The sequence below is a fragment of the Atractosteus spatula genome, chromosome 12 (genome assembly GCF_055471065.1).
Source record: "Atractosteus spatula isolate fAtrSpa1 chromosome 12, fAtrSpa1.hap1, whole genome shotgun sequence".
In the NCBI taxonomy this organism is placed as follows: Eukaryota; Metazoa; Chordata; class Actinopteri; order Semionotiformes; family Lepisosteidae; genus Atractosteus; species Atractosteus spatula.
This window is the reverse complement of record NC_142717.1, coordinates 42,627,453-42,652,671: the sequence shown is the minus strand read 5'-3', so window position 1 is coordinate 42,652,671 and position 25,219 is coordinate 42,627,453. Positions and strand designations below refer to the sequence as shown.

Here is a 25,219-nt window from a genome sequence, read left to right as displayed (position 1 = left end):
TGTTGTTGTTTTGCAAATAGGAATGTTAATTTGCAATAGGTGTTTCAAAGGGATATTTTGACTTTCTATTTCCCAGGCAATTAAATTATTTTAATAGTTTGAAAATTGTAAATGATAATGGGGATAGACCATGAAATAATAAACAACCTTTGGGTTTAGAAGTTTATTGTATTAATTTAAAATGAATATAAATGCAAGATAAGTGGACAAATTAAGGCACAGTTTAAACTATTTTTCTAACTAACCTTTCTAATGAATCCCATTCCTTTCTCGATATTAAATATGAGTAAACATTACAGCCTGCTTATCAATGCATCTACATTTTATTCTGTACATTTCTGCATTTATTATACAAAAGTACAATTTTTCACAAAGGAGATCATTGGACGAACTGTTAATGAAGGTAGTTCCTGCTGACTGAACTCATTTCTTGTTTGGAAGGGTGTCCATGTACTTGCATATAATGGACAGCATGACCTCATCTGCTCCGGCTCCTATAGACATCAGTCTGGCGTCTCTGCATGAAGCAGAAAAATTCAATTATAACAGCAACGTTTTACTTACACTATTCTGCCAGTCAAATCTGAAATGTACATTTGCTCTTTAAAACCTGAGAGGCTAAAAATGTACTCTGAATTTTTAGTTCCGAACAAAACTCAATACAACAGAGAATTTTAAAATTGTGGCTTTACAATATTTGTTGTTCCTTAATTTGCCACACCACTAGGCGTCAGCAGTGTGCAACAAGGATGAAATCAAATTCATAAATTCGAACTGCAATGTTATCACCCATTTCTGATCTTCTCATTTACAGAACGATGTTCTATTCTTCCTCGCTTTGCCTGCTCTTTCCTGCAGTCCGAAGCCACTTCAAAGGAGCAGGTAACTATAGCTGTAGGAGTTCTCTATCTGAAATAATCAAATCTGCTCCACATTTACATCTTCACAAAAAGGACAGAAGCACTGCAGAGCACAAATCACGGTGGCACAAAACTCATTTTTCAACTTTCTGCTGCACTGAAAGAAAAATTGGACTGTATGTATACAAATAATACACTTCCATATTTCTTGAAACTCGGCAGAAATGTAATGAACAGACTCTTGTCTACGAAAATGCTTTATGAAAAATGTCATTTTCTCTTGGTACATCAATAACTGTTATCGCAAGCATGTGATTTCCCCTGAAAGTGTATTCCACCCGTTCTCTGAAATGGGAGCCTGGGTAGAGTATTTTTTTTTATAGGAAATAAATTTCTTATATAATCATATAGGTTATAAGATTGTGTTTTAGGGACAATTCAGCATACAATCTTAAAAAAAGATGACTTTAAAAGTGAAATAAAATACGCATGATATGAACAAAGGAAAACTCAAACTTGTACCACTGTCATTCCTGAGCAGTCTAGAATGTGATCAGTGCTGTATCAGGAAGACATAATGCATTTCCATCACCTATGTCCCATTTTTGATATTTCATTTCAAAATCCTGTAACCTATGTAATCATATTTAATATTCCATGCATTAGGTTAGGGATTCCCAATCCTGGCCCTGGAGATCCTCACATTTGTATTTTTTTTCATTCCAGCTCAGCTTAATTACTAATTAAAGTCTATAATTTAAGCTAGTTAAACACGTTTTTTTTTCTACACAAGCATTTGGGGTTTTATTTTAGGAAAAGTGTAAAAGGTGACCTTTAACATGCTTAAAAGCAGAAAGCAACCAAACAGCTGAATTAAAGCCTAGTAAGTTAATTAAGGGTTCAATTGCATAATTGAGAGCTATTCTGGAACAAAAACCAGCAGGTGTGGAGGTGTACACCTCCACAATCAAATTAATAACGAGGGATTACTGTATATGATCTGAATTGTTCTTCAAAACCTGCTTGGAATGTGAAATGATGGAAATGAATCTAAATCACGTTCCTTTAAACAACAAAACCTCACCTTAATACAGCACAGAATGGTTCCTAGGTATGAAAACAATACAATTCCTGGTTAATTATTCAAGTAATGTGCTTAAAGTCATTAACTGAAGCATGAACTATAGCTAGGAAAACAATAACACTCCTCTCTTTATTACAGTACAGTTCTGACATCATTGCAGTCGTAAGCAAATGCATAAACATTAGGTCCTATCCTGTACTCTACGCACTTAACACACACAAGCCAATACTAGAAAAAAGTGAAAATCTGCTCGTTAAATAAAAAAACATGTAGGAATTACTACAATTAAAACTCCTATAGAGAGAGATTTCTCTAATTTAAAGGAATATTACTGCAAACAGAAAAAGACTATTTTTTAGACTATTATTAAGCCTGGATCAACTAACAGTGAACGATGAGTAAAAAGGCACTGGTGGCAGGGCTCCTCTGTGGTCTCACATATTCATGCAAGGGTCCTCCTTAAAAGACTGCAAATAGACTACTGCTCACTGCTCAAATAGTACAGTTTTCTGTAATAGCTGTTCCTGCAACAGTGGAGGCATGGTAACAGTAAATGTATAGTGATGTGTTGCTTTTATAGGGCTGGGAGTACACAATGCATATGCATGGCAATGTTCCACAATATCTGTGTACCATTGTGTATCTTGCACACCTGTTCCCAATTCAGGAGCCCTGCCAAAATCTTTCTCCACACCAAAACATTCCCTATATAATTGATAACAAGGATTTGACTTAAGGATTTATTGAATGAGTTTCCTAAAGATGTCACTGCATTTTTCTGCCTCTTTGTCTATCATGTGCAACACTGTAAGAAGCAGAACAGAATCTGAATGAACTGCTGCAGAGTAAGAACGTATGAATGCGTCACATTTTCAACAATATGTGAAGTACGGATTGTGCTTTGGTCACATTCTTCAAACAGGAATTGTTTTTTTCCCTCTTCTTTGCACAGGATGACCCCTGATGAATCAAAGCACAGTGCAGTGAACCAGGAACCTCCTGCTAACACTTTCCCTGGACCACCTCAGTAAAATACTACCAAATTTAACAAAGGAAATGAGTAAAAACTAATTACATTGCACATGCCAATACTAATACTGATTTTTGTACTTTTAAGTTAGTTTTCTGGTGTTGTGCAGAGTACATGTAGCATGAGTTTACTTATGTTCAGCAGTTAACAAACATGAGATTACAGCAGTGGTGTGCTGGCTACAGTAGATTAACAGGATGCTGAAGCCCTCAGACAACCCCAATTACAGCCACATTGATTTGTTTAGAAAGAAATATACATTAAACACAAAGACAATAAACTTGTGTTTAATATACTTGGAATAAGTGGCTCAAATGGCTTTCTCTCATCTGTCTGTCCATCCATTTTCTAACTGCTTTATCTAATATACTACAGGGCCATTGGAGGACTGGAGCCTATCCACCTCCTCTTATCTGTAACCTTTTTGAAGAACATTTACTTAATGAAGCCTGGGCAACAATATGTTGTGGAAATGCTTTGAAGGTAGAAATAGAGGATTTACAGGCTCTCGGCACTTCTCCAGTGAGGTTGCTATCCGCGAGCTATGTTTGTTATTTTTTTAAGCTTGCTATCAAGGGGAATGTTCTGTGTAGACTGGGCAACATACTGACAACAGAAACAAAGATCAGAGCCAGAGAAGCTCTGTCCTAACACGGGACTGCCCTTTTCTACAGCTGGCTGACGATGTCTTCATCCACTGCACAAACATAAAGGAGATCCTCTTCAAATCTGTTCTGAGCAGAGCAAGCAGCTGGCAAACATCTCTCCTGTGAAGCAATGTCAAATTCCAATGGGCCTCTGAGCAATATAATAAAGCAAATGGCTTCAGCTCACTTAGGGGCGAAAAGACCTTTTCAAAATGCTCTGCCATTGTAGTCGGCTTGTCTGAAAGTTCCGCGCACCCTGGTCTGTTTCACTGGCAAATTCCCAGTCCTCAGTTGTGCAAGATTGTTAAAGACAGGAAGGCAGAAGAATTGTGAGATGTCAGCACTGAGGAGATTAACTCTAATTGCAATCCGAGTGCCAGCTGCACAGCCATGTTTAGATGACCAGAGATATCAGAGAAATGCCAAAACCTGCACAAATCTGCACCCATTCTGCAACATCAACATCACCCTATTCACCTCCTCTGCTGGCAAAAGCCCCACTCTGACCCCTCCACCTCCTATTGTCAACATATTTCTTCTCTGGCATATTCCCGATGCTTCATCTTGAGCAACACCTGCAAAATCCACCCATTTCTTACCAACTATTCTAGACATCTAGAACAGGTCCTATTATAAGTGCAAGAGGAGGAATTATGATGTAATCTACAAATATTAGGCATCAGCATAGGAACCATGATTATTTATTTATTAGAAATGAAATTTCCTAATTTTACTAACACAATTAAAGCATAATGAACATTAAAAATTAATATAAAACTACATCAAAAAGCATTTGATTGAACAAGTGCAACGATATCCACATGGTGTACTCTTCACAGAGTGGTAGCTTATTTTGCAAAACCTACAATTCTTTATTAGCTCACTCTCAAAACATAACAATAGACCGACACTGACACTGGACCATAATAGATCCCTGTGGTACACCAGTGCTTGTAAATCTGCCCAATTAAATGTTGTGCTTCTTAACATGACATGTTGTTTTCTGATTGCTAACCAGTTCTTGATTCACATCCATTATCGTGGAACTATGGTTTGGCTTTAAATCTGAGAATCAACCTTTTATATGACATCACAGTCCACATTGGCTATTGTTTAAAATCTCACTGTTTTATACATATTCTTGCCATTTAGTTCTAATTTTCATTTTCAAATCTTTACCTACAGCGAAAGTTAGTGATATAGTTTCCTGATGCAGTTCTGTGCTCTCCTTACTAAATTTGTGCTTGATCTTTAATATTCCAGTCTGTGGATTAAGATATGGAATTAAAATATCCTTGCTAGGGGGTCTATGAATACCACTCTTCATTTCCAGGAGTATGAAACAGCATCAGGAATTGGGGGCGTATTGGCTTCTAGCCATTCCAGCCCCAGACGAAGCTCCTTCTGTAACATGGAGCTTTTTATTGACATTTTCTAATCTACAAACCTGTTGAAAAATCAATTTAAGATCTTTGCCTTATTTTGTTGTCCTCCATCAATATCAATATAATTGATTCCTAATAGCTTGTAAGGTATTTAACAGTTTATTTACTGTTACAGTAAAAGAAGAAATGTTTTGCATCACTTTTTTATCTCAAATGAAATATGCTTTTCTCCCTCTTGGCAATTCTAATGCCTGTAATATATTTTCAACGCCTGAAGCTCTTTTACGGTCTCTGAAATTTCAGGCCCTTTTGCACAGTCTGTAAAGTGCTCCCTTCCGTTCAATTTTTTCTCAGTATCTCCATTAAACTATTTGGGTCATACCTCTCTAGACGCTGACTTTATTATTTTAAGGATACATTTGTTTTGGGCCTTTAGCATGATGTTTTTGAAGTATGACCATCCTTCAGTTGATTCTGTATCCATCTGCTCACACTTCGCTGCCTAATTCCTCCAAAGCCTGCTTTTCCAAACTTATGAGTCATCTTTTTTTAAATGTTTTAGAGATTGAAAGTAAGTATACATCAAAAGATACCCTATTATGGCTGCTAATTCCCAGAGGTCATTATTCTACTTTCATCACCACTCGCCTGTGTTTCATCATATTCTTCATCATTTATCAAAGAATCAGAAACTAATCAACATACGAACACACACAAATGAAGGGAGGCCATTTGGCCCATCTAGACTGTTAAGTAGTTAGAAGCTAACTGATCCTAGCATCTCATCGAGTTGTTTCTTGAAAGAAGCCAGGGAATTGGCTTCTACAACATAACCGATTAGCTTATTCCTTACTCCCACAAACCACTGGATAAAAAAGTACCTCCTGTTCTCAATATTAAACACACTACCATAGAGTTTCCTCTTGTTTCCTCTGGTTATTGTTTCACTGTTCATTCTGAAGATGCCCTTTGGAGGGCTGGTTTGTCAGTGCCCTTGGCTGTTTTGAAAATTCCCACATATGGTTCTCATTTCAAAACTAAAAAGGTTAAGTTCCTTGAGTCTAGGACATTCCTTTAACTCCCAGAATGTATCTCGTTGCTCTTCTCTGGACTGATTACAGAGCGGGAATATCTTTGCTATAATGTAATAATGAAAACTGTATGCCATATTCTAAAAGAGGCCTTACTAGTGCATCATACAATTTTCAAATAACCTTCCTGATTTTAATTTTACTCTTCGCTGTTTGTCTTTTTAATCTACCCCACATTATCTAGAAGAGTCTGAATTCAGCTCTCCATCAGCTTTTACTTTTGTCTTCTTTCATGCCTTGATTTAATTCTCTCTCACTATAAATTTAAGAAGACATCAAATCAGTAGTGTTTTCAATCCTGTGGGAGTCAGATTAATCCATCATAGTCTGCCCAGCACGACATTATAGCACCATCTGTAAAGTTCTACCTAATAACATACCTGTAAAATCTGCTGACAAAAACATCACTGGTGTATCCCATTCCCCCCCAGAACTGCAGACAACTGTCGCTCAGAGTACGAGCCAAACGACCTCCTTTGAGTTTTGCCATAGATGCCAGTTTGGTGACATCATTGCCCTTCACATAAAGATCTGGAAGAGTAAAAACAGAGACAAAGAAATAATTTGTCACCATTTAGTTAATCCAAGGCAAAAACCATGACAAGTAAATGGGGTACCACGCTCCAAGAACAAAAATGCACACTACACAGAAAGTCTTTTTTTTTTTGAGAATCACAAAATTCTTAATGTGTCAAAGTGAGCCATTTCAGGATGACATCATTTTGCTGTTGGTCATCAGTTTCTACGATGAAATAAGCAAAAAAAATCCAAGAACCAGTGTTTGCAGTTTCCCAAGGAAATGCTCAGGGTAACAGCTGGAAACCACACAGCCAGCCTTGAATGAGCTTCTCGGAAACCGCCAGGTGGTCTGCACTGTCCCCACCTGTCGCGTGGTAGAGCAGAGACCGCAGCAGCTCCACCTCCGTCTGCAGCTCCGCCAAGCGGAAATGGACTGTCTGGTGGTGCAGGACGGGCTGGCCGAAAATCTTGCGCTGCTTGGTGTATTCGATGGTTTCCTGAATGACATTCTGCATTGAAGTCAAAACTCAAAAGAAAACACACACACGAGAAAACGGGTGAAAAATTTTAGTCCACCAAAATGCATACCCTGAACAATTTGTCAGAATTTGCTATACTAAATTTGCGCGCTGAAGACCAGACTATTACTGACTTATTACAGAGATGTAGAATGTACAGTACATTATATTGCAAAATGTTGTGTTTCTTTTTTCCATCAGTATATATCAGGCTGTTCAAATAAATAAGACAATTCCTTATCAGCCATGACTCCACAGGCGATGAGTGTTCTCTGAGAAAATTATTATTTCTTAGATAAAGGAAAGCATACACATTTGTTGCATATTAATGGAAATAGTATTAGTGCCACATGGCTTATGTGACTAAGCATTAACTGGAAAGCAACACATGGTGTTGTTCTGTAGAAATGCCTACTCTAAATGCCCTTGCAGTTATTTATTTTGAGCAAAAAAATAGATCTCAGCCAGTCAGCAGACAGATTTCTGTATATTGTGAAAAATACTATAACTTAATGGTTCCATGACTTGTATCCTGTCCACTTTGATTCCACAAGGGAATCTTAAACAAGTCAAATACACGGGAAGAGTAGCTATTCAATAGGCTACATTACTACTCAGAGCCCTTCACTCCCACGGCTGGATCGACGTTGACGTAGCTTACTGTTGGCCACTCCCCACATTCGCTCTTCCTGGAACTGGAGCATCTGATACGTGAACCCCATCCCTTCCTCCCCAATGAGGTACTTGCAAGGAACGCAGACATCCTCAAAAAAGACCTCAGCCGTGTCTGACGACTTCATTCCAATTTTCTCGATTTTTCTAGCTATGTGAACCCCTTCGTGGGAAAAAAAAGAATGCATGAGTAAAATGTGAAACGCCTACAACCCTCCTGATTTTTTCCTTCAGGAAAACTGTGCACTCCATAATAAATGAATAACTTTGGCATCTTGCCTAGAGGGGAAATCTGGCCCTTTTACAGTTCTGCCTTTCATTATGAAATGTTTCCTAACAATATCTTTAAATGTACATTTTTTAGATAATTAAAGCTTGGAAAATTAGGTGCCTTAGAAAGGAGCCTTACTGGATTTTTTCATAAAAAATCATGCATAACAGAACTAAATAAACAGACAAATCAGCTCTTTACGGTGGTAAGACGATGCATTCCTTCTCACCAGGCAATTTCATCGGCAGACAGATCAGGGACTTGTTTCTGTGGGGTGGCCCATCAGTGGTGTTTGCCAGAAGACACATCCAGTCAGCTTGTGTCCCATTTGTAGTCCACATCTTGCTGCCATTTATTATATAGTCATCACCCTTCCTCACAGCTTTAGTCTTGATGCCTTAACAGAAGTAGATTTGAAATGCATCTTCATGCTCATTGTGCATTTTTAAAGACATAAAGCCAGTTCAAAACTGAGTCATGCATACAGTCTAGACTTTTCTAAGTGTTTCACACTCCTTTAGGTTCTTTATTTAAAAACATGTTATGTTTTTTCATCAATTTATTTGGCTTTTCCTTTTATCCAAAGCAAGCTGCAGACTTTATAACTATTTATAATATTCTGCACGTAAACACAGTTTGTTAGATAGAACAAATGTCCTCCTATTGTTTGAAACCTTTCACATGACGCCCAGCACATCTTCCCATGCCACGCAGTGCTTTATCTTCAAACTGCCAGGCATCTGTAATGCAAATACTGAACCAAAACACTCTAGATGCTCTTACGACTCTATTATATATCCCAGGAAATATTTCCAGATAACATGCGCTTAATGACCTTGATGCACAAAAAAGGCAACATCACTGATGTAGAAATAGGAGAATAAAAAGCTCTTGTTATGAGCCACTCAGGCTTGCAGCATATTGAAACTAAATGATCTGAAAATTATTCATCAAAACTTACTTGCAACATCTGAGCCAGCACCAGCCTCACTCACACCAAGGCAAACCACTTTATCTCCCATTATAGTTGGCGTGAGAAACTCCTTTTTCAGCTCCGAAGAGCCAAATCTTAAAGGCAAAATATTCCATAAGAGAGATTGTCATGTATTGCAAGAATCTGTTTGTTGTCAAACAGCATTTGAACCAGGTAAAATTCACTCACAACTTTGATTCAATACACAGCTGCAAAATGCTTAAACCTTTGAATTCAACCATCCACTCAAGACTGGATTTCGTAATGTTGTCTTGCAGGAATAACAGATAAAAGCATCTTTGACTTGTCACATTGCCTATACCTTGCCAGTGCTGGTGTTGCCATGTCAGACTGAACTCCTATAGCCATGGGGATCCCTCCACAACGAATATTTCCCAGCTCCTCAGCCACCGCAACGCTGTAGCTGAAGTCCAGGCCCAGGCCTCCATACTCTGTGCATGAAAAAAAAAAGTTTTACTGGAAAAAAACGTTTAAAAATATAAAAAAATACACTTCTGCCGCATACTTTACTAGAATAAAAAATACAGCCTACATACCATATTGCACTCTTTCCCGTGCTTAACTGCTCAATTTGTCACAAATGTTCCGTTTCATATAACATCAGTTCAGCATGGATAGAATTTAATATGAACATAATTTACTCCCCAAACAAAATGGGCAAGGGACCAAGCTTTCTTTACACATTTGTTTTTTTTTATTTCATCCCTTCTGCCCATCTTTAGGAATTTCAAAAGTGCCCATTCCAAACTGGCCAATTTAGAAACTTGCCTCGGTCAAAGTTATTTACAGTATTTTCCTCAAGTTCAAAAACTGAGCTTGCGATTCTATTCTATTACTTTACTTAAGAAAGACCCTCGAGGTGCTTTACATCAAAAAGCACTGTTAATACACAAGTTCCTCCTTCAGATGTTAAAGAAGTAGATTTGTCGTCTGCAGCTGACTCGGACATCTCTTCACAGAGAAATGATTACAACATGTGTCACTGTGAAAATGAAGCAGAGGATCCAATAAACTTTTGCTATAACTTTAAGCATCTTAAAAATCTCTCTTTATTCCCAGAAATTTCTCAATAATTAAAACTGGAAAAAAAATAAAATGATACGCTCTTTATTCAAGCACATTTATTTAAATAGCACAGTAAATGCACTCTAAGAGTACTCAAAATGGGAAACTTATGGTTAGACCACTAAAGCAATACAGTGGTTCAGATTTAAGGATAATTTCCTGCCTGAAGAAACAAGAGCAACGAGTCTCAATTGTAAATTATGTGTTATTGAAGCAAGCTAAAGTTACTAAATCATAAAGCTAATGGATGCTTTCATAATAGGTCAAAAAGAACAAATTCCGCAATGATAATGCCCTTTTAACATATTTGAAAAGGTACTGCCTTTTTATAAAAAAGCACATTTTATTACATTTTCCCCATTTATTATTGAATCCGTTATTTCATTAATGAAAGGACACAATAAAAGATCACAAAGAAATTGGCTCAGAGATAATTGGCTCCCTTCAGGAAGCCTGGAAGGTGGACTTCAATGTACAAGATGCATCAGAAGAAAATTATCACTTTATGCATGGATGTTCCCGGAAAAATAAAAGCATATGGATTTTGCATAGTGAGTAAATGTTTTTGGCATCATTTAAGTGATACTTAATGACTGCAATAAGCTTGAGAGACTTTGACTGTTGCATAAGCACTAAGTCACCTAATTAATGAGAGCATTGATTGGGCTCAGGTTATGAGTTATGATTTAACTTGTTGAATATCAAGCCTGATTAAAATTAATACAGCAAAACAAAGAAAGGAATCATTGTCCCCAGATTATCCTGAGAACAAGACTTCTGTGCCATCAGTACAGAGGCCAGGCATACAAGACTTTGCAGTCAAACACTATCTGTTAATGATGAGCTGCGATCTGGGTGACAATGAGTTACAACGCCTAGACTGATACATCATGTTGCTCCAGCTCTGTGATTGTTTCCACACTGCCAGTTCCACTGCATTGAGAAATTCCATGTCGTGACAAGCTGTGCCCAGACTATGTGGCCCTACAGTGATGAAGTCTCTCTACCCTTTCTGTAGGCTCATGCTGACGTGACAACAGGACCAGCAGGACAACCCACATCCTCATGCTGTTCATGTAACAATGGCTTTCTTCTGTGATCAGAATGTGACTGGATGCACTTGCCCCACTTGACAGACTTGAGTCTTTTGGAATATTTTTGGGATAAACTAGGCTGACATGGTATCTGGGGCTCAGAGACCAGTAAATTATCCATGCTTATTCTGCTTATTATTAAGAGGAATGGGAATGAATGCAACCTGATACAAAGCATGCATCACAGATGTACAGACTGCACTGATTGCAATAGAAGTCACACACACAACTACAGTAGCCTGTAACTTTCACAATAGAGTCCTTCTTGATTAAAACTGCCTATGGGATTTTTTAAATAAACAAAATTACAGTAATTGACTCACGTCATGTTTGTTAAATAAGAGGTCAGTGAAGCTGTTAGAAAACTATGTCCATTTCATGATAATAATTGCATGAATTTGTTAAAGTTACTGCATGGAAGTAGTAAGCTTCTTTTAATGCTTAATATACATTTAGGTTTTTATAACATAACACAACTCTTTCCTATACCTCTTTCCTATATATTTGACGGTTCTATTTCTAAAACCTCCATATGTAATTCCCAGCATTTTATAAAACATATTCAGAGCTTTGTTAAGAACTTCATTTAGTGACCGCAAAAGTCAATTAAAGGAATAAGCATACAAGCAAAGAATTCATTTTTAAAAAAGCTTGTAAATAGTGACCTTACCAATACAGTTATAATTATTTTTAATTATCTTTTTTATTTCATTAAGTTCAATATATTTCTTGAGTACGACATCATAAAAAGCTCTGCAGCACAATGGTGACACACACACACGCACAAGATGACATCATGGAAGAGAGTGCATCTAAATCATACCTTACGCGCAGTGCAATCAAGGGTCAAAATTATATGCCATGCTACTTTTACCTTTTAGGAAAAAAAAAAAGCCTACAACTATAAATTGGTCATAAGATATGGTCAGATAGGTTCATTAATGTAAACAAGACAATCTGAGGTCAAAGATGACATCAGTGCTACAAGGAAACAAGCAGCTGCAGAGATAAACCAGAAGGAACAGAAATGGAACATTCCAACAGTGAGCACAAAGGCAGGTCACGCTGTAACTGAGAGGAAACACAGGGTGATGTTCAGGCCTAAAGAAAACATCTGCACAAACACGAAGGGAAACAAGTGCAGGGAAAGATCAACATCTGCTTCAGAGATGGCCAACCCTGGTCCTAAAGAGCCGCCATCCAGCTCTTTAATAGGTCAGCCCTAGTCATCAATCCATAAAGACCTGGAACAGCTGCATATTTATGATCAATAATTTAACAGCTGGATTATTTATGTCCTTATTGTTTAGCTCTGGTCCTGGAAGCAAAGGATCCTATCTTGGCAAGCAGTGGGTGCAAGGTGGGACATCTCGGAACGCCACCCCATCGCAGGGCAGACAGACACAAACACACATACACGCACACCAGGACCAGTTTTCTCAGAACCTATTTCGCCTATCAGTATGTTTTGGGGTCCGTCATAAATCTGAAGTAAAATACAAAAAAGGGAGAGTGCTTTTCTTCTCCTGTCAGCATCTTGTCTGCTCTACCCACAACAGTGTACAAACCCCCACCGACTTCTCAAGTACAAAAGTTTAAACCCTTGATGACAGTTATCGCTGGCTTGATGACCTCAATAGTGCATCAACTTTGTGATCAAGGTATTAGAACTACAAAGAAGCACTTAAGACTTTCTCTCTTTTTTTGGTGCAAAGGCATAAGTAATAGTTTTAAGCTGCGTTTTCCAAAGCCTCAATAGTAAATTTAATTCTGAAAGTTTTTTTTTTAATCTGGAAAATCTCATTTTCAGAAAATACAGTGCTAATATCATATAAATAATTTATAACTCTCTTTAAATTCTAATCATTTTGTGTTTAAATTAATTCTTCATAATGTATCATTAACGGTTTATGGAAATGTAATGCATTTGATACAGATGATTACACATAATCAAGGTAATTGGGAGAAAAACTGTTCTAAAAAAACTCACATTCATAAACTTTAAGATACTGTAATTATGAGTGATGGCATTCCACAATTACAAGAGAACATAGTTCTCTCATAAATTACTTCCTGTTTCTTTTCTATCATAGTAGTTTCCTAGCTTCATTTAAACTGTTAGTACAATGATAGCGTATCTTAGAAAATGATGAAACCTGAAATGAAATATGAAATTATGCTTGAGCATAAGAAAGACACAGTTCTGGACAACTGTAGGTCACAATGAAAGTTCAGGAAGAAGACAAAGACCATTTCTGACCAATCCAAGCTCACAGGAGTATATGAGTATGGACCCTCCATGTGATTCTCTCCTGGCAATGCTCAATCTCGCCACTGCCACCCTTTCCCAACATTTAACACCCTGAAGTCCATCACCATCCCCTGCAGCACCACAGCCGCCGTCCTCAGAACCACAACACTCTCTCTGCATTCATTCATCATCCCCAGCTCCATCACCTTCACCCTCTTCTGACATTCATCACACTGAACCTTAAACTACCTCCTTCATACAGCCAGGTTATAAACACACCTTAGAGGGTTAAATCCAAGTATAGCAAGAATAACTCCTTTATCACAATTGCACTGTTGGGGTTTGACTGTATCTTCAGAAGTATTTCATCACGTTTTTTATCTACTATTGGGTAAAAAGTCATCTTTCTTCCGAGTCTGTGTGTAGCACTATAGAACCGTAAAGTTTCAGTGGATTATAGACTGATTTAACTGACCATATGATGCGTTCATCCCTCTTCTAACCACTTTATCCAAAACAGGGTAATGGGGGTGCCACAGCCCATCTTTGCAGGTAATGAGCGCAAGGCAGGATACACCCTGGACAGGACACCAGTCCATGTCAGGGCACACACTGACACAAATGCACACACTCACACCAGGGCCAACTTGACAAAAGCGAATTCACCTCCCAGTACGTCTTTGGACCCAGTACGTAACCCATCAGTGTGTCCAGGGCCCAGCAGCAATGCTATCCAAAATGCCACCTTATGATCTTAAATAGTATAGTTTTAGAAAATATTCTAATATTCATCAGCTCCCTTTTTGAAAATGAATCAATGCTATGATTGTCGAATCACAAATTGAATCCCTGCTGTGATTTGCTTTTTGAGCTAAATGAATATCATATTAAAAAACAAGCAACTCAGTGTTAACAAATAATAAACTACTGCTTGTTCGCTACAATAATATACAAGTGTACAAACACTCCACTGAGCAAGCAGAAGTAAAGAGGCAGCTCAAATGTAATTTAATACCCTTAATTGCTACCAGAGAAATCCGCTTAATTACTGCAAAAATAATGTGATTCATCAGAAAAAAATAAAGTGGGGATAATGCTTACTTTCACAATGCAGTACAAGAAAATGTTCTTCATTTAAAATTTAAATGAATTAATATGTTCACTCAGAGTTGTAATCATTTTTTAATCAGCTGCATCATTTTCAGGCGATACAATACAATGATAATTTATTTAATTCGGTTCTTTCAAAGATGAACACTGGTTTTAATATAACTTGGTTAGCAACTGATTACGTTGAAGTTTGTTAAAACAATCTCAAGGGAAATAAAATGTATTTACATTCTGGCTATATATTTTAATTATATTTTTTTAAATAATCTTTTTTGTGCATTCTAACTAGAGCTTGGTCATCTAACAAAACTGAAAATGTGCTGAAAACATAGAATTGGCCTAGAGGGGAAATCCTTAGAAATAAGTTTTTTTAGTTATGCTATATATGCTTTAAAGGTGAACCAGTGTCATTACTTTAGTGTTTCTATGTTAAATGGGTAAAAATTTCAGTTGTTTGATCTTATATTTGTTTCAAGTCTTCTAACAAATTTGCATGACCAGTAAGGAATTGGTGTAGGTTAATGCTGCACTGGAAAAGTCAAACAACAACAAGCAGAGATCCGCTGTGGTTTATCAGATCAGATCACTTTATTAGCCATATAAAACTTCTTGCATTAGGAATTTGTCTTTTCGCATACCCCAGCTTGCTCTCCATGAGACACACAGGCACACAGACGGGGAGAGAGAAACCTGGGGTCAGAGCGCAGGGTCAGCCATTTATACAGCACCCCTAGGGCAGCTGGGGTTAAGAGCCTCACTCAGGAGCCCACCGGAGTAGGATTCCTCTGCCGGCCACAGGATTTGAACCGGCAACCTTCCAGCCACAGGTGCAAATCCTTAGCCACAGTGTCACCCTCAGCCCATTATGTGATCCCCATTGTCTCTTCAGATAACCCAATTTAAGTTTGGACTACTTTAGGTCCTGTTTGAGCTCTGTTAAATGAGTGAACACAAATTCGGTGAATGGTCAAAAATTCCTTTTTTTCCCCCATCAAGTCTTAATAGACAGCATAAGCTCCGTTAACACTGTATCACAATCCTTTGTGATTATACTGAGCAGACTCATACATTGTTGGCAAAATACAGCGCTTTGAATTGCCAGAGGAGTGCAAGGTAAATAAACAAGTTGGTTTTTGGTTGACTAATAAGTCAATTTTCATGTCAAACCTTCCAAAGCGATATTCACCACCCTTAAAGGTCATTTCTGAAAACCGCTCAAATTCGGGTTGACAGAGGAAATTCTTACACAGCCAAACACAATGACAAATGAAGGAAGACAATAGCTTGCCAGCAGGGGTGAGAAATAACATGAACTGCATTGAACAAAGAGAGGTTCCAGTTAATAAAACGTGATGTTCCGAAAATATGATGTTAAGAAGAAAAAGAACCAAAAGGGTCACTATAATTTACGTCTTGCTTGGACAGTAAAGAACCTCAGAACTGCTTATGCTTGTATTGTCAATTTAATTCATCTTAATTTGAATAATGTTAATTTAGCTTTTTAGTTATTGTTTTCGAGGCTGTGAAACGGTGCTCCCTGCACACTGCTGCTTTCTCCCCATCTTCAAGAATAGACTCATTAAATAGTAATGAAATAGTAATTAGTTAAATGGTAATTAAATAGTAATTAATACAAGGCCACTATCGGCCTTGACCTGTACGTACTTTATTGTACAAATGAAATGAAGGCTTCTATGAATAAAACTAACAAAAGCAGGGTTGGATCGTAAAAACACATTCAGTTCAAACATCACTCAGTTCAAGTCCATCAATCTAAGATGTCAATGTATGTTGTTTGCATACAGTAATCATGTTCTAACACCAACACCAACAATGAATTCATTTTATTCTACTGCAATGGTATCATACACATCAAAAATTGAAAGTTAGTACCATGAAGTATTAAAATAACTAAGCATAGTACTGTTTTAAAAAAACAACTGATGTCTTAGAAATAAGCACATTTGTGGAGAAAGTCATGCATTCTGCAGTGGATGGATACTTTTCCAGTTAAGTCCTGACTGCATCCAGCTCACGTTTTAAGAAGCTATAGAAATGATTAAGAACCAATGTTTCAGGCACACCAGCCTGCTCCCAAACATACTACAGCAGAAATATTGAACCAGTCAGCGAAAAGGTTCCCTGTGTTGGAAATGAATGACTCTTAAAAACAACCGCATTACAAAAAGTAATTTACTCTGACAATGCTGTTAAGGGCAGTTGTAAATGACGGGATTAACTATAGTTATTTTAGTAAATTTACACCTTCAGCAGCCCTGTCTGTCCCTTGGTATAATCCTGTGATCTGATAATACTCTTCTCACATAGTCAGCACTTACTAATGCACTGCTTGCTCTCGCCTGACCTCCAGATTTGAGATGCAGGTTTCCACAGCACAAACTCCTCAGTCCTCAGTCCTGCTGTTCCTATACTTACTGTAAAAGCTATATCACTATCTCCTACTGCAACACAAATACCTCCATATTGTCTTAAAATGTCATAACTATACAGCATATATACTGTACATTTAGAAAGAAACCTGCAAATGGTAGGTAAACTTACACTACAGTATGTTAGCTTAATTTAGCTTCATTCATACAGTACCTATATTAAATGGTTACATTTATTTTATACAACAAAGTCCACAGCCAGATTTTTTTACATATGCTTATTCCTCCATTTGGTTTGGTTTCTTGAATGTTACATCGATGCCATATTACAAATGTTCAAACCACTAAAGTTCTTAAATAAACTAATGAAACAGTTAGCATTTTTTATCATTCAGAAACTACAAATTAATAAGTGTTATGTAACTAAAAGAGTTTATCGATAGGAAAATTTTAAAAATTACTTCAATCAAGGTGCATACTATAGAAGTTCAAGCACTATAAGAGACTAAAAGCCAAAGTTATTATTTTATGACAGTAGTCAACACAGTTGTTTTGGCTGAGGCTTTTTTTTAAATTAGCATTACTACAGGCATGTTAGTTTAACTGAATATCGATCCATTTGATTATTTATTTCCATACCTGTTGGCTTGTTGACCCCCAAGAAACCAGCACTGCCAAGAATCTTAAACACCCTGTGGGCTGGGAATTGTCCTGCCTCTTCCCATTCATCAACAAAAGGGTTTATCTCTTTATCAATGATCTGTAACAGATAACAAAAACATCCAGACACAGGACGGTAAGACTCTTTCTAACATAAAATATCATAGTACTCCATAACAGTCAAAAACCTGGACTAGGTCGCATGAAACTTATACAATTTTACAGGTAATAGCTTTATTCTATGCTGAAAGGGTGCTATTTCAAACTGGTGTCAAGAGCGTTTTTACTTTCACCTGTACAAACCGGCATTCCCATTTCATTACTATTGCTGACAGGGGTACAAAGTACAAAACATGTTGTGTTTCTTGCATCACTTTTACATTTAGAACAACAAGGGTTTTTAGGAAATTGTGCGTGTGTGTGTGTGGTAGGGAGAGAAGGGATTTGTTCATTTCCACTAAATGTTAGATTTATCTTGGCTCAGTAATTATTGACATGCATACTAAAGTTTGGACAAACTGGAAAATACCATTTGAGTACATCATCATTACAAAGGAAACGGTAAAATAGCAGATCTTTATTTCTAATGGCACGATTAGGAATTGCAGTTTATTATATTGGTTCAAAGAAGAACTGTCTAAAGGCTAATTTGGCTGCAAAAGAGAGCTGCCCCAGACCTGACACTGTTTCATCTCCTAAAACATGGACTGGAGTGGACATTTTACTTTATTTTAAAATAAGGAACTGAAATACAAAGTAAACAGCAAAAGAAAATGATAAAAATATTTAAGTTAAAATGTAAATATCTAATAAAAGTTCTAGGAAGAACTAATGTTAGTAGGGCTCTGCTATTACTCTACTACGACTGAGTAATAAATTCTTCAGATGTTTTAATGTCTGTTTCTTAAAGACATACATTTAGAAATTACTCGATCGAGGAAGAAATTATACAATTGGTTCAAGGATAAAACTTAGCTGTAGTAATCATTTCTTGAAGCAGGCAATGAAATTCTCCAGTTACATTATTAAGTTGGTTTCAGTGACCTCTGCCAGTGTGCAATATTCGTGACCAAAGACATTTTTCTCTACCCAGCATACTCGAATGTTTGTACAGTAATTGCTAATGGGCATGGTTCAAGCATAAAAGTAGGTGTGAGCGGGGAGACATTGTCATTCCTGGTGTTCAATCTACCACACAGTGGTCAAATTCTACTTGACGTTTCACAGCTGGTCATTTTAAGAACATGCGCTATCTGGATTCGGTTTGAGATTACCAGCACGGCTCAGGTCTGCAGTGCTAAACAATTGGTGGGGAAAGGAAACACAAAGGAGAAAAGCTAGACATTATATACCCAAAAATGAATAACAGTAGCACAGATCCTAAAAAAGGAGTCCTGCCCTGTACCCATGAGGTACAGGATGGGTTAAACTGCAAAACAACAGCCTCTTCGATCCTTAGCTCATTCCATGCCACCAGTATAAAAACATTCGGCAACATTTTGGAAATACTGCACCACACAATCCAAATTGTGATTTAAGGTGCAACTGATGTATTTAATTTAAGCTTAAAGCATTAACAACATTGCATTTTACTAAATGACATGTGTAATTTAGTTTACTTACTTTCAATCCAAAAGCTAACAATCTTTCACATTCTGACACTTTTAATGGCCATGACATTCAACTGACCTTTCATGAGTGGGTATATGAGTTTGCCTAAGTCACTGAAAATACTTATTGGTTCACTGGAACAATGCAAACATTAGTACCATCCATAATCATAACTGTTAACAAAAAACACATCAAAATAAAATGAAAGTTGTCTGAAGCTATTTAAAAAATATCAATAGTATTCCCTGCTCATTTGGCACTTTCAATCTCATTTTATTTTTAATAAACTGTTAACTATATCAATAATGAAAAGTGTAGTAAAGCAAAATGTTACTATTAGAAGAAATACGATCTATTGCCTGCTGTCCAATTTACCAATGGTAGTTAGAAAAACAGTTATGTTTTCAATTGTAACCATTAACCTAGGAAAATTAAGACTTTTGACCAACAAACCACACAAAGAATAATAGAACTGAGAGTTTTAAACATTTTCAAAATGGCAAATTAGTGCTTTGAGACTTTAACTGATGTAACTGACTCCAGTAGATAGTGAATCTCCTCCCCTACAGCAACTGAACACCCCCTTAGATCTTCCATTCACAAGTATCTGAAGACCGTGTGGAACTGCATCAGTTACAGGTACCCTGTTGCACTGAGAGAAACACTCTGGGATTAGACAAACATTACTTGCTAAAATATCAAATCTAATACCAGAATTCCCACACCTGCCAGAACCAGAACAGCTCCCAGTCCTACTGGGCGAGGGGTAAGGTACCTCAATGGAGCTGGCGGCGCAGTGTGTGATCTCCTGTCACAGCCCGAGGAGCAGCAACTTCACCTCTCAAATAATAACACAGTACGTCTCCTGTAGTGTCTGTAAATGTCTATTTATATGTTCACACCATAAATGTCTGTAAAAATCTTGTTAATCGTTACCACTTGGGCAAAACCGGTAATCCATCAGTCATGCCATTGAAGTTATTTGAATACTTTAAATACCCCCCTCACTACATGAAAACAGCTTACATTCAGAATTTGTACAGGATTCAAATCAAGGAAAGAGCTCTCCAATAAATTCATTCTCCAGAAGTAACACACAGGCCTACATCATAAATGTGCTTCATTCTGAAAGACAATCTGGCAGCACTTGTCTGTAAATACACGTATAGTACTCCCCCCCCTTCAGCTTCAAGCCTCATTGAATGACAAATCAGGAAAGTAAACAGCTTCTCATTTACACAGGTTTCAGGAGTAACAGGCCAGCATTCCTCAGTGTTCGAGAGCATTAGGTGGTGCTATACTGTATATACTCTGCAGATTAAGAAATTCCATGACTGAAAAAGGAAGGGAGGTTCAATGAATCAAGAATAGAACAAGGAAACAGATTTAATTAGGCTGCTATGCTATTTCAATGTGACAGCCTAGAGAAAATCTTTGCTTTTGATTAACATCAGGACAGCTGCAAGCATCAATGTTTGTCTAACTATGAAGATAAAGGGAAAATAAAAAATGTTAAAACAAACAAAAAAATTACACCGATCAACATCAACACCAAAACAACCAATAGAGACAATATTCTGAGATAAATCATAAATATAATAATAAATAAAGATTTGGAGATAAAAATATTAATTCTGTAGTGGACTCTATCCAACCTTCAGAGTGCTTTTTATCTTTGCCTTCTGATAGCTTCTGTTCATGTCTTGACCCAGTTCACCAGAAAGCAAAGTGCTGACTTGTGCAACTGAAGGAGTTAAGCACCATAAATATAAAACTTCACACAACACAGCAAATACAGTGTAAGGCTGAACGATAAATTATCATTTTAAATTTACTGAATTGATACTTCTGATACATATTTGTCAGGTCTGTGCGCACATGTCGTCACTGAGACGATACTGTATCAACTTTCAAAACATATTCACATTAGAAAGCACTAATGCCTTTCTTTCTTGTTCTTAGCAAATACACAGTACACCCAGGATTTAACAGAACTGACTTCACTGTTGTGTGTGATAGACTCTAAATAAAAAGTATTCTGAGTTTTCTTTATATAATCATGTGTTAATATTTATATTAACATGTATAATCATGTTTTTTTACAGTTATTATATGAAGTGAAACCCCTATCCCCTCCAGCCTAAGAAACTCTTCAGAAGTCAGGATCATGAAAAGTCAAAAGTTTATTTTGATTTCAGATTTCATAGATTCAGAGTGTTATTCTCTGCTCATAAATAGCTCAGTATCCTATGATATAAGTTCCCCGTAGAAGTTTTTAGCTTCTACTGATCTGATTTTTGTATTTGTAGCACAGTTTTTTTTCTGACTTTCCCATTGCCTTAAGACTCATACTTCTTAAACAGTATGGGACTTCAAAGTCAGGCACATTCCATTTTAACTACAGTTCAAAACAAATTCAAGGCTAAAAGTCGAAGAAAGCAGCTGGTTTGTAGAAATTCACACACTATGTAAAGACAGTCACTGAGAACCACAGCACCAGAGAAAGCTCAGAAATATGCAGATTGGATTGAGGTGTGGGCCATCCAAAACCTCCTTATAAAAAAAGCAAAGAGCAGTGTATGTATTATGAAACGTAAACATTCTACATAATCCAATTAATAAATGCAACATACTTTTAAATGGTGTGTAATTGCTACGAACAAAAATGAGGCTGTACTCACTTTTTGTGCAGCTTGTTTTTCTCTAGTTACATTTCTGGCCTATACAGTGGCACAGTGGTTAGCATTTCTGCCTCACCCTGGATGCAGCTCTGGACCTTGGATTGCTGTCTGTTTGAGTTTTCTCCCACCATCCAAAGACATGCTGGTAGGTTAATGGGCTTCTGGGAAAACTGGCCCTGGCGTGAGTGTGTGTACAGTACAGTATGTGTGTGTCTGTGTGTGATGTGCAATAGACCTGCTTCATGTTCAAGGTGTATCCTGCAGCTGTGCCTGCTGCTGCTGGGATAGACTAAACCTCCACTAGGATGAAGTGGTTAGAAAATGGATGGGTTACTGTACTGTTTTTTTTTCAAGTTCAGTGTGTATTTACTTATCTGTGTCATTGTTAAAACACTGCCTGAGGGTACTGAGCTTCAGTGAGCTCTACAATAGTTTTATAATTACATAAAACGTGCCCTGAGGTGGATTTCCTTACTCCGATTTTACTCCATAGAAATTTTTCTGGTAGTTGGCTTTCACATTCCTCGAGGTATTGACAGGCATTATCTATTCATGCTTTTGCATGATGGCCAGATTTTTTGCTAACATGACCCATCTTATTTCTTCTCCTCTTCCTCTTCACAGCCAGAAGGAACCAATAAAAACTTATTCTTGAAACATTATTATTTATAGTGAACAATTTTTTTCCCCATGAATTAATCCAATGCCACTTGGAACTAGTAGTGCATGGAAATATTTTAGGCTCCCCCTGCGCTGTAGTTAAAAAGATAATGTTTTCTGCATTAAGGGCACGTCTCTCCTCCACCTTACAACAGACAATGTTCCATTTCACTGTTAATGTGGAAAGGAGGTTTTCATTTTTGTACCTGAAACTGGAAAACAGAAGATGACAAATGTGTCTTTAATAATGTAGGTTCTTAGTTTAGATCTGCTTTAGGCTTTTGTACATAATATAGATACGTAAAACCAGAAAACCTCAATTTTATGTTTAACTTCATAAATCCCTTCACCTGCTGTTGGATTATGGAAAGGAAATTTTATCTAATAAAACCCAAAATGGCTTAAAGGGCAAGTCTGAAAGAAGCCTGTTTTTTATTAATTCCTGTTTGCATTACCATTTATTCACAATATTTATTTTCAATATCTGAATAAAGCACATATAAAGCAGACTCTTTTGTCTGTTTTTCTGTAACACCAGCCACCACTGTAAATTCCTTTAATCCCCTAAAGATTCTGTTCATTTTCTAGTCGGTTTGGAGTGAATTACCAAAAACAAACGTCGTCGCTATAATTTTAAATTAACTGGACACAAGAACAAGACTTATTGCCCCGAGGAAACCGCATTTTTCTGCCGATCTTTGGAAACAGAGAATCTCGATGACAATGTAATGCAAATACTGCTCATGACAACCACGCTACATTTTGAATGGTTAAGACATTCAAAATCTTAACGAAGGACTTCATTGTAGGAATCGTGTCCTACATGGTGTCGTTTTAGAGTCTGAACTGTCAGATCGCTAATTAACAATGGATCGTTTACGCGTTAAGTACAGTGTACTGTACTCAATTCAGAATGTAACACGACATTATAAAAAAGATGAAAGGAAACCTAAAGAATTAATCCTAAAGAATTAATCCTAAAGAATTAAGTCTGTACATAAAGGTTCTAGGGGTTCATTAATATAATCTATTGTAGTCAAGGAATTACTGTAAGAACAGGCTATTTAAATTTAAAGTCCGTTTTGCGACTCTACACAACAACAGTTATTATTATTGTTGTTATTATTATTATTATTATTATTATTATTATTATTATTAGGAACAAGTAATAGGTTTATTCCATGCTGAAAAAAAGAAAGAAAACACAACGTTTCGGCCGTGGAGCCTTCTTCAGGTGTGATAATAATTATATTATATTCGAATAACAATAATAATAATAATAATAATTATTATTATTATTATTATTCGAATGACAGTTGAAACTGCTGAGATGACAGCATTACTCAAAACTGCCGAATTAACAGCTGGTTTATTATAAGGTGAACTGCGGCTGCGCGCCCGCGACACAACGCAAACCAACAGGCCGTTTCAAAGGCGGAAGGAGCCGCTGCTCACTCCGAGCATTGCCTTGTGTGTTTTAAAGTCTCAAGTCCATGAATATTAAGAATAAAGAAGAATATAGAGAGAGAAGCTCAAATACAACGATGTCACGTCATGGCCACCAGTGATTGTGGGATCCGTGTTTTGCTGCAGCTGTAAACCGAGAGGGGGGGCAAAACTATGAGTCACCTTTCACCCAGTAAACACGATACTTTGCATTCGGGAACTTGTTTTGCTACTACCTTTCGAGCAAATTAGACCAGTTTTTGTTTTAAATTACACCAAAATACAGGTTCAGGACCTAAACTGGAATTGACATGGACCAAAACAAAAAAAAAAGAGTCGAACTTGGGTCGTGCAGTAGATGACTGCGGCGCTGGTGAATCTCGTACCTTTCTCAGAGACTCCTTCAAGGCGAAATGCTCCTCAGTAAATATCAGATGATTTGATGCTGCGGATGTAGAAACCGCTTTGTGTTTATGAGAGCCATTTTCCGAGTATGCCCTTCCACTGAGGACCGGCAGAGCTGACTGAAACTGGCGGAGTTGACGGGTGAAATTCAATCGCTGAACGCCTTTGCACACAAACATTGTGGCCGCAGCTTCCGAGATCAGCACATGCGCTTTTTGAAACGTGTGGCACTTGTGCGGAGGGTCAAAGACATTGTGGGGATGTAGGGCAGGACTGTAGGTACGATGGTTGTCAATTTGAGCAATTGAGCAAGTCTCAAACTGTGCCTTTTGCGGAAAACAGAAATCTGCCCAAATATACGTCGCACTCCGAGGTCATTCGTAATACGGGTACGGAACAAATACAAACGTTTTACAGAGGGGGTGAGGATTTTTTTCCTTTCCTATTGATGCGACGAGAAGTCGTTAAATTGACGAATCCGTCTACATTAAAAAAAAAACATTCCTGAATGAAAACTATTGAACCTCTTGAATGAAATGATCAATAAAAACCATTTAGCGCGTCTCAAAAAGAGTTCAGTGATAATATAATGTACACATTTGGAATTCACACGTTAATTCTCATGACATGCGTACAACACGGAGTAGTTACAGGGACTCTACACAGCTATGGCGTTAAAACTTTGAGATGCCACGCTTCAGACACGGCGTGGTAAAAATCCACTATGAGCAAAGTCAGCACCGCTGCTCTCCAGGGGTCTCAGCTCATTCCACAT

At 37.3% G+C, this 25,219-nt stretch overlaps 1 protein-coding gene across 1 annotated transcript; it reads right to left on the bottom strand.

The window, feature by feature from the left end:
- Positions 1–148: 148 nt before the first annotated feature.
- On the bottom strand, positions 149–25,219 carry LOC148823129 (putative acyl-CoA dehydrogenase 6). Its single transcript, XM_088928602.1, has 10 exons — positions 25,148–25,219; positions 24,426–24,770; positions 17,621–17,741; positions 9,373–9,502; positions 9,039–9,145; positions 8,307–8,474; positions 7,796–7,969; positions 6,981–7,142; positions 6,478–6,628; positions 149–517 (listed from the first exon to the last, which is right to left on the bottom strand). Exons 1-10 carry the CDS (start codon positions 25,217–25,219, stop codon positions 424–426), a joined length of 1,524 nt encoding a protein of 507 aa, XP_088784728.1. The 3' UTR covers positions 149–423.

Coding starts and splice junctions, on each gene's coding strand:
- LOC148823129 (XM_088928602.1), bottom strand. CDS start 25,219: ATGTGGAATGAGCTGAGACCCCTGGAGAGCAGCGGTGCTGACTTTGCT. Junction 9,146..9,372: donor GCAACACCAGCACTGGCAAG/GTATAGGCAATG, acceptor TTTGCCTTTAAG/ATTTGGCTCTTCGGAGCTGA. Junction 8,475..9,038: donor TGCTGGCTCAGATGTTGCAA/GTAAGTTTTGAT, acceptor ACTTCTGTTAAG/GCATCAAGACTAAAGCTGTG.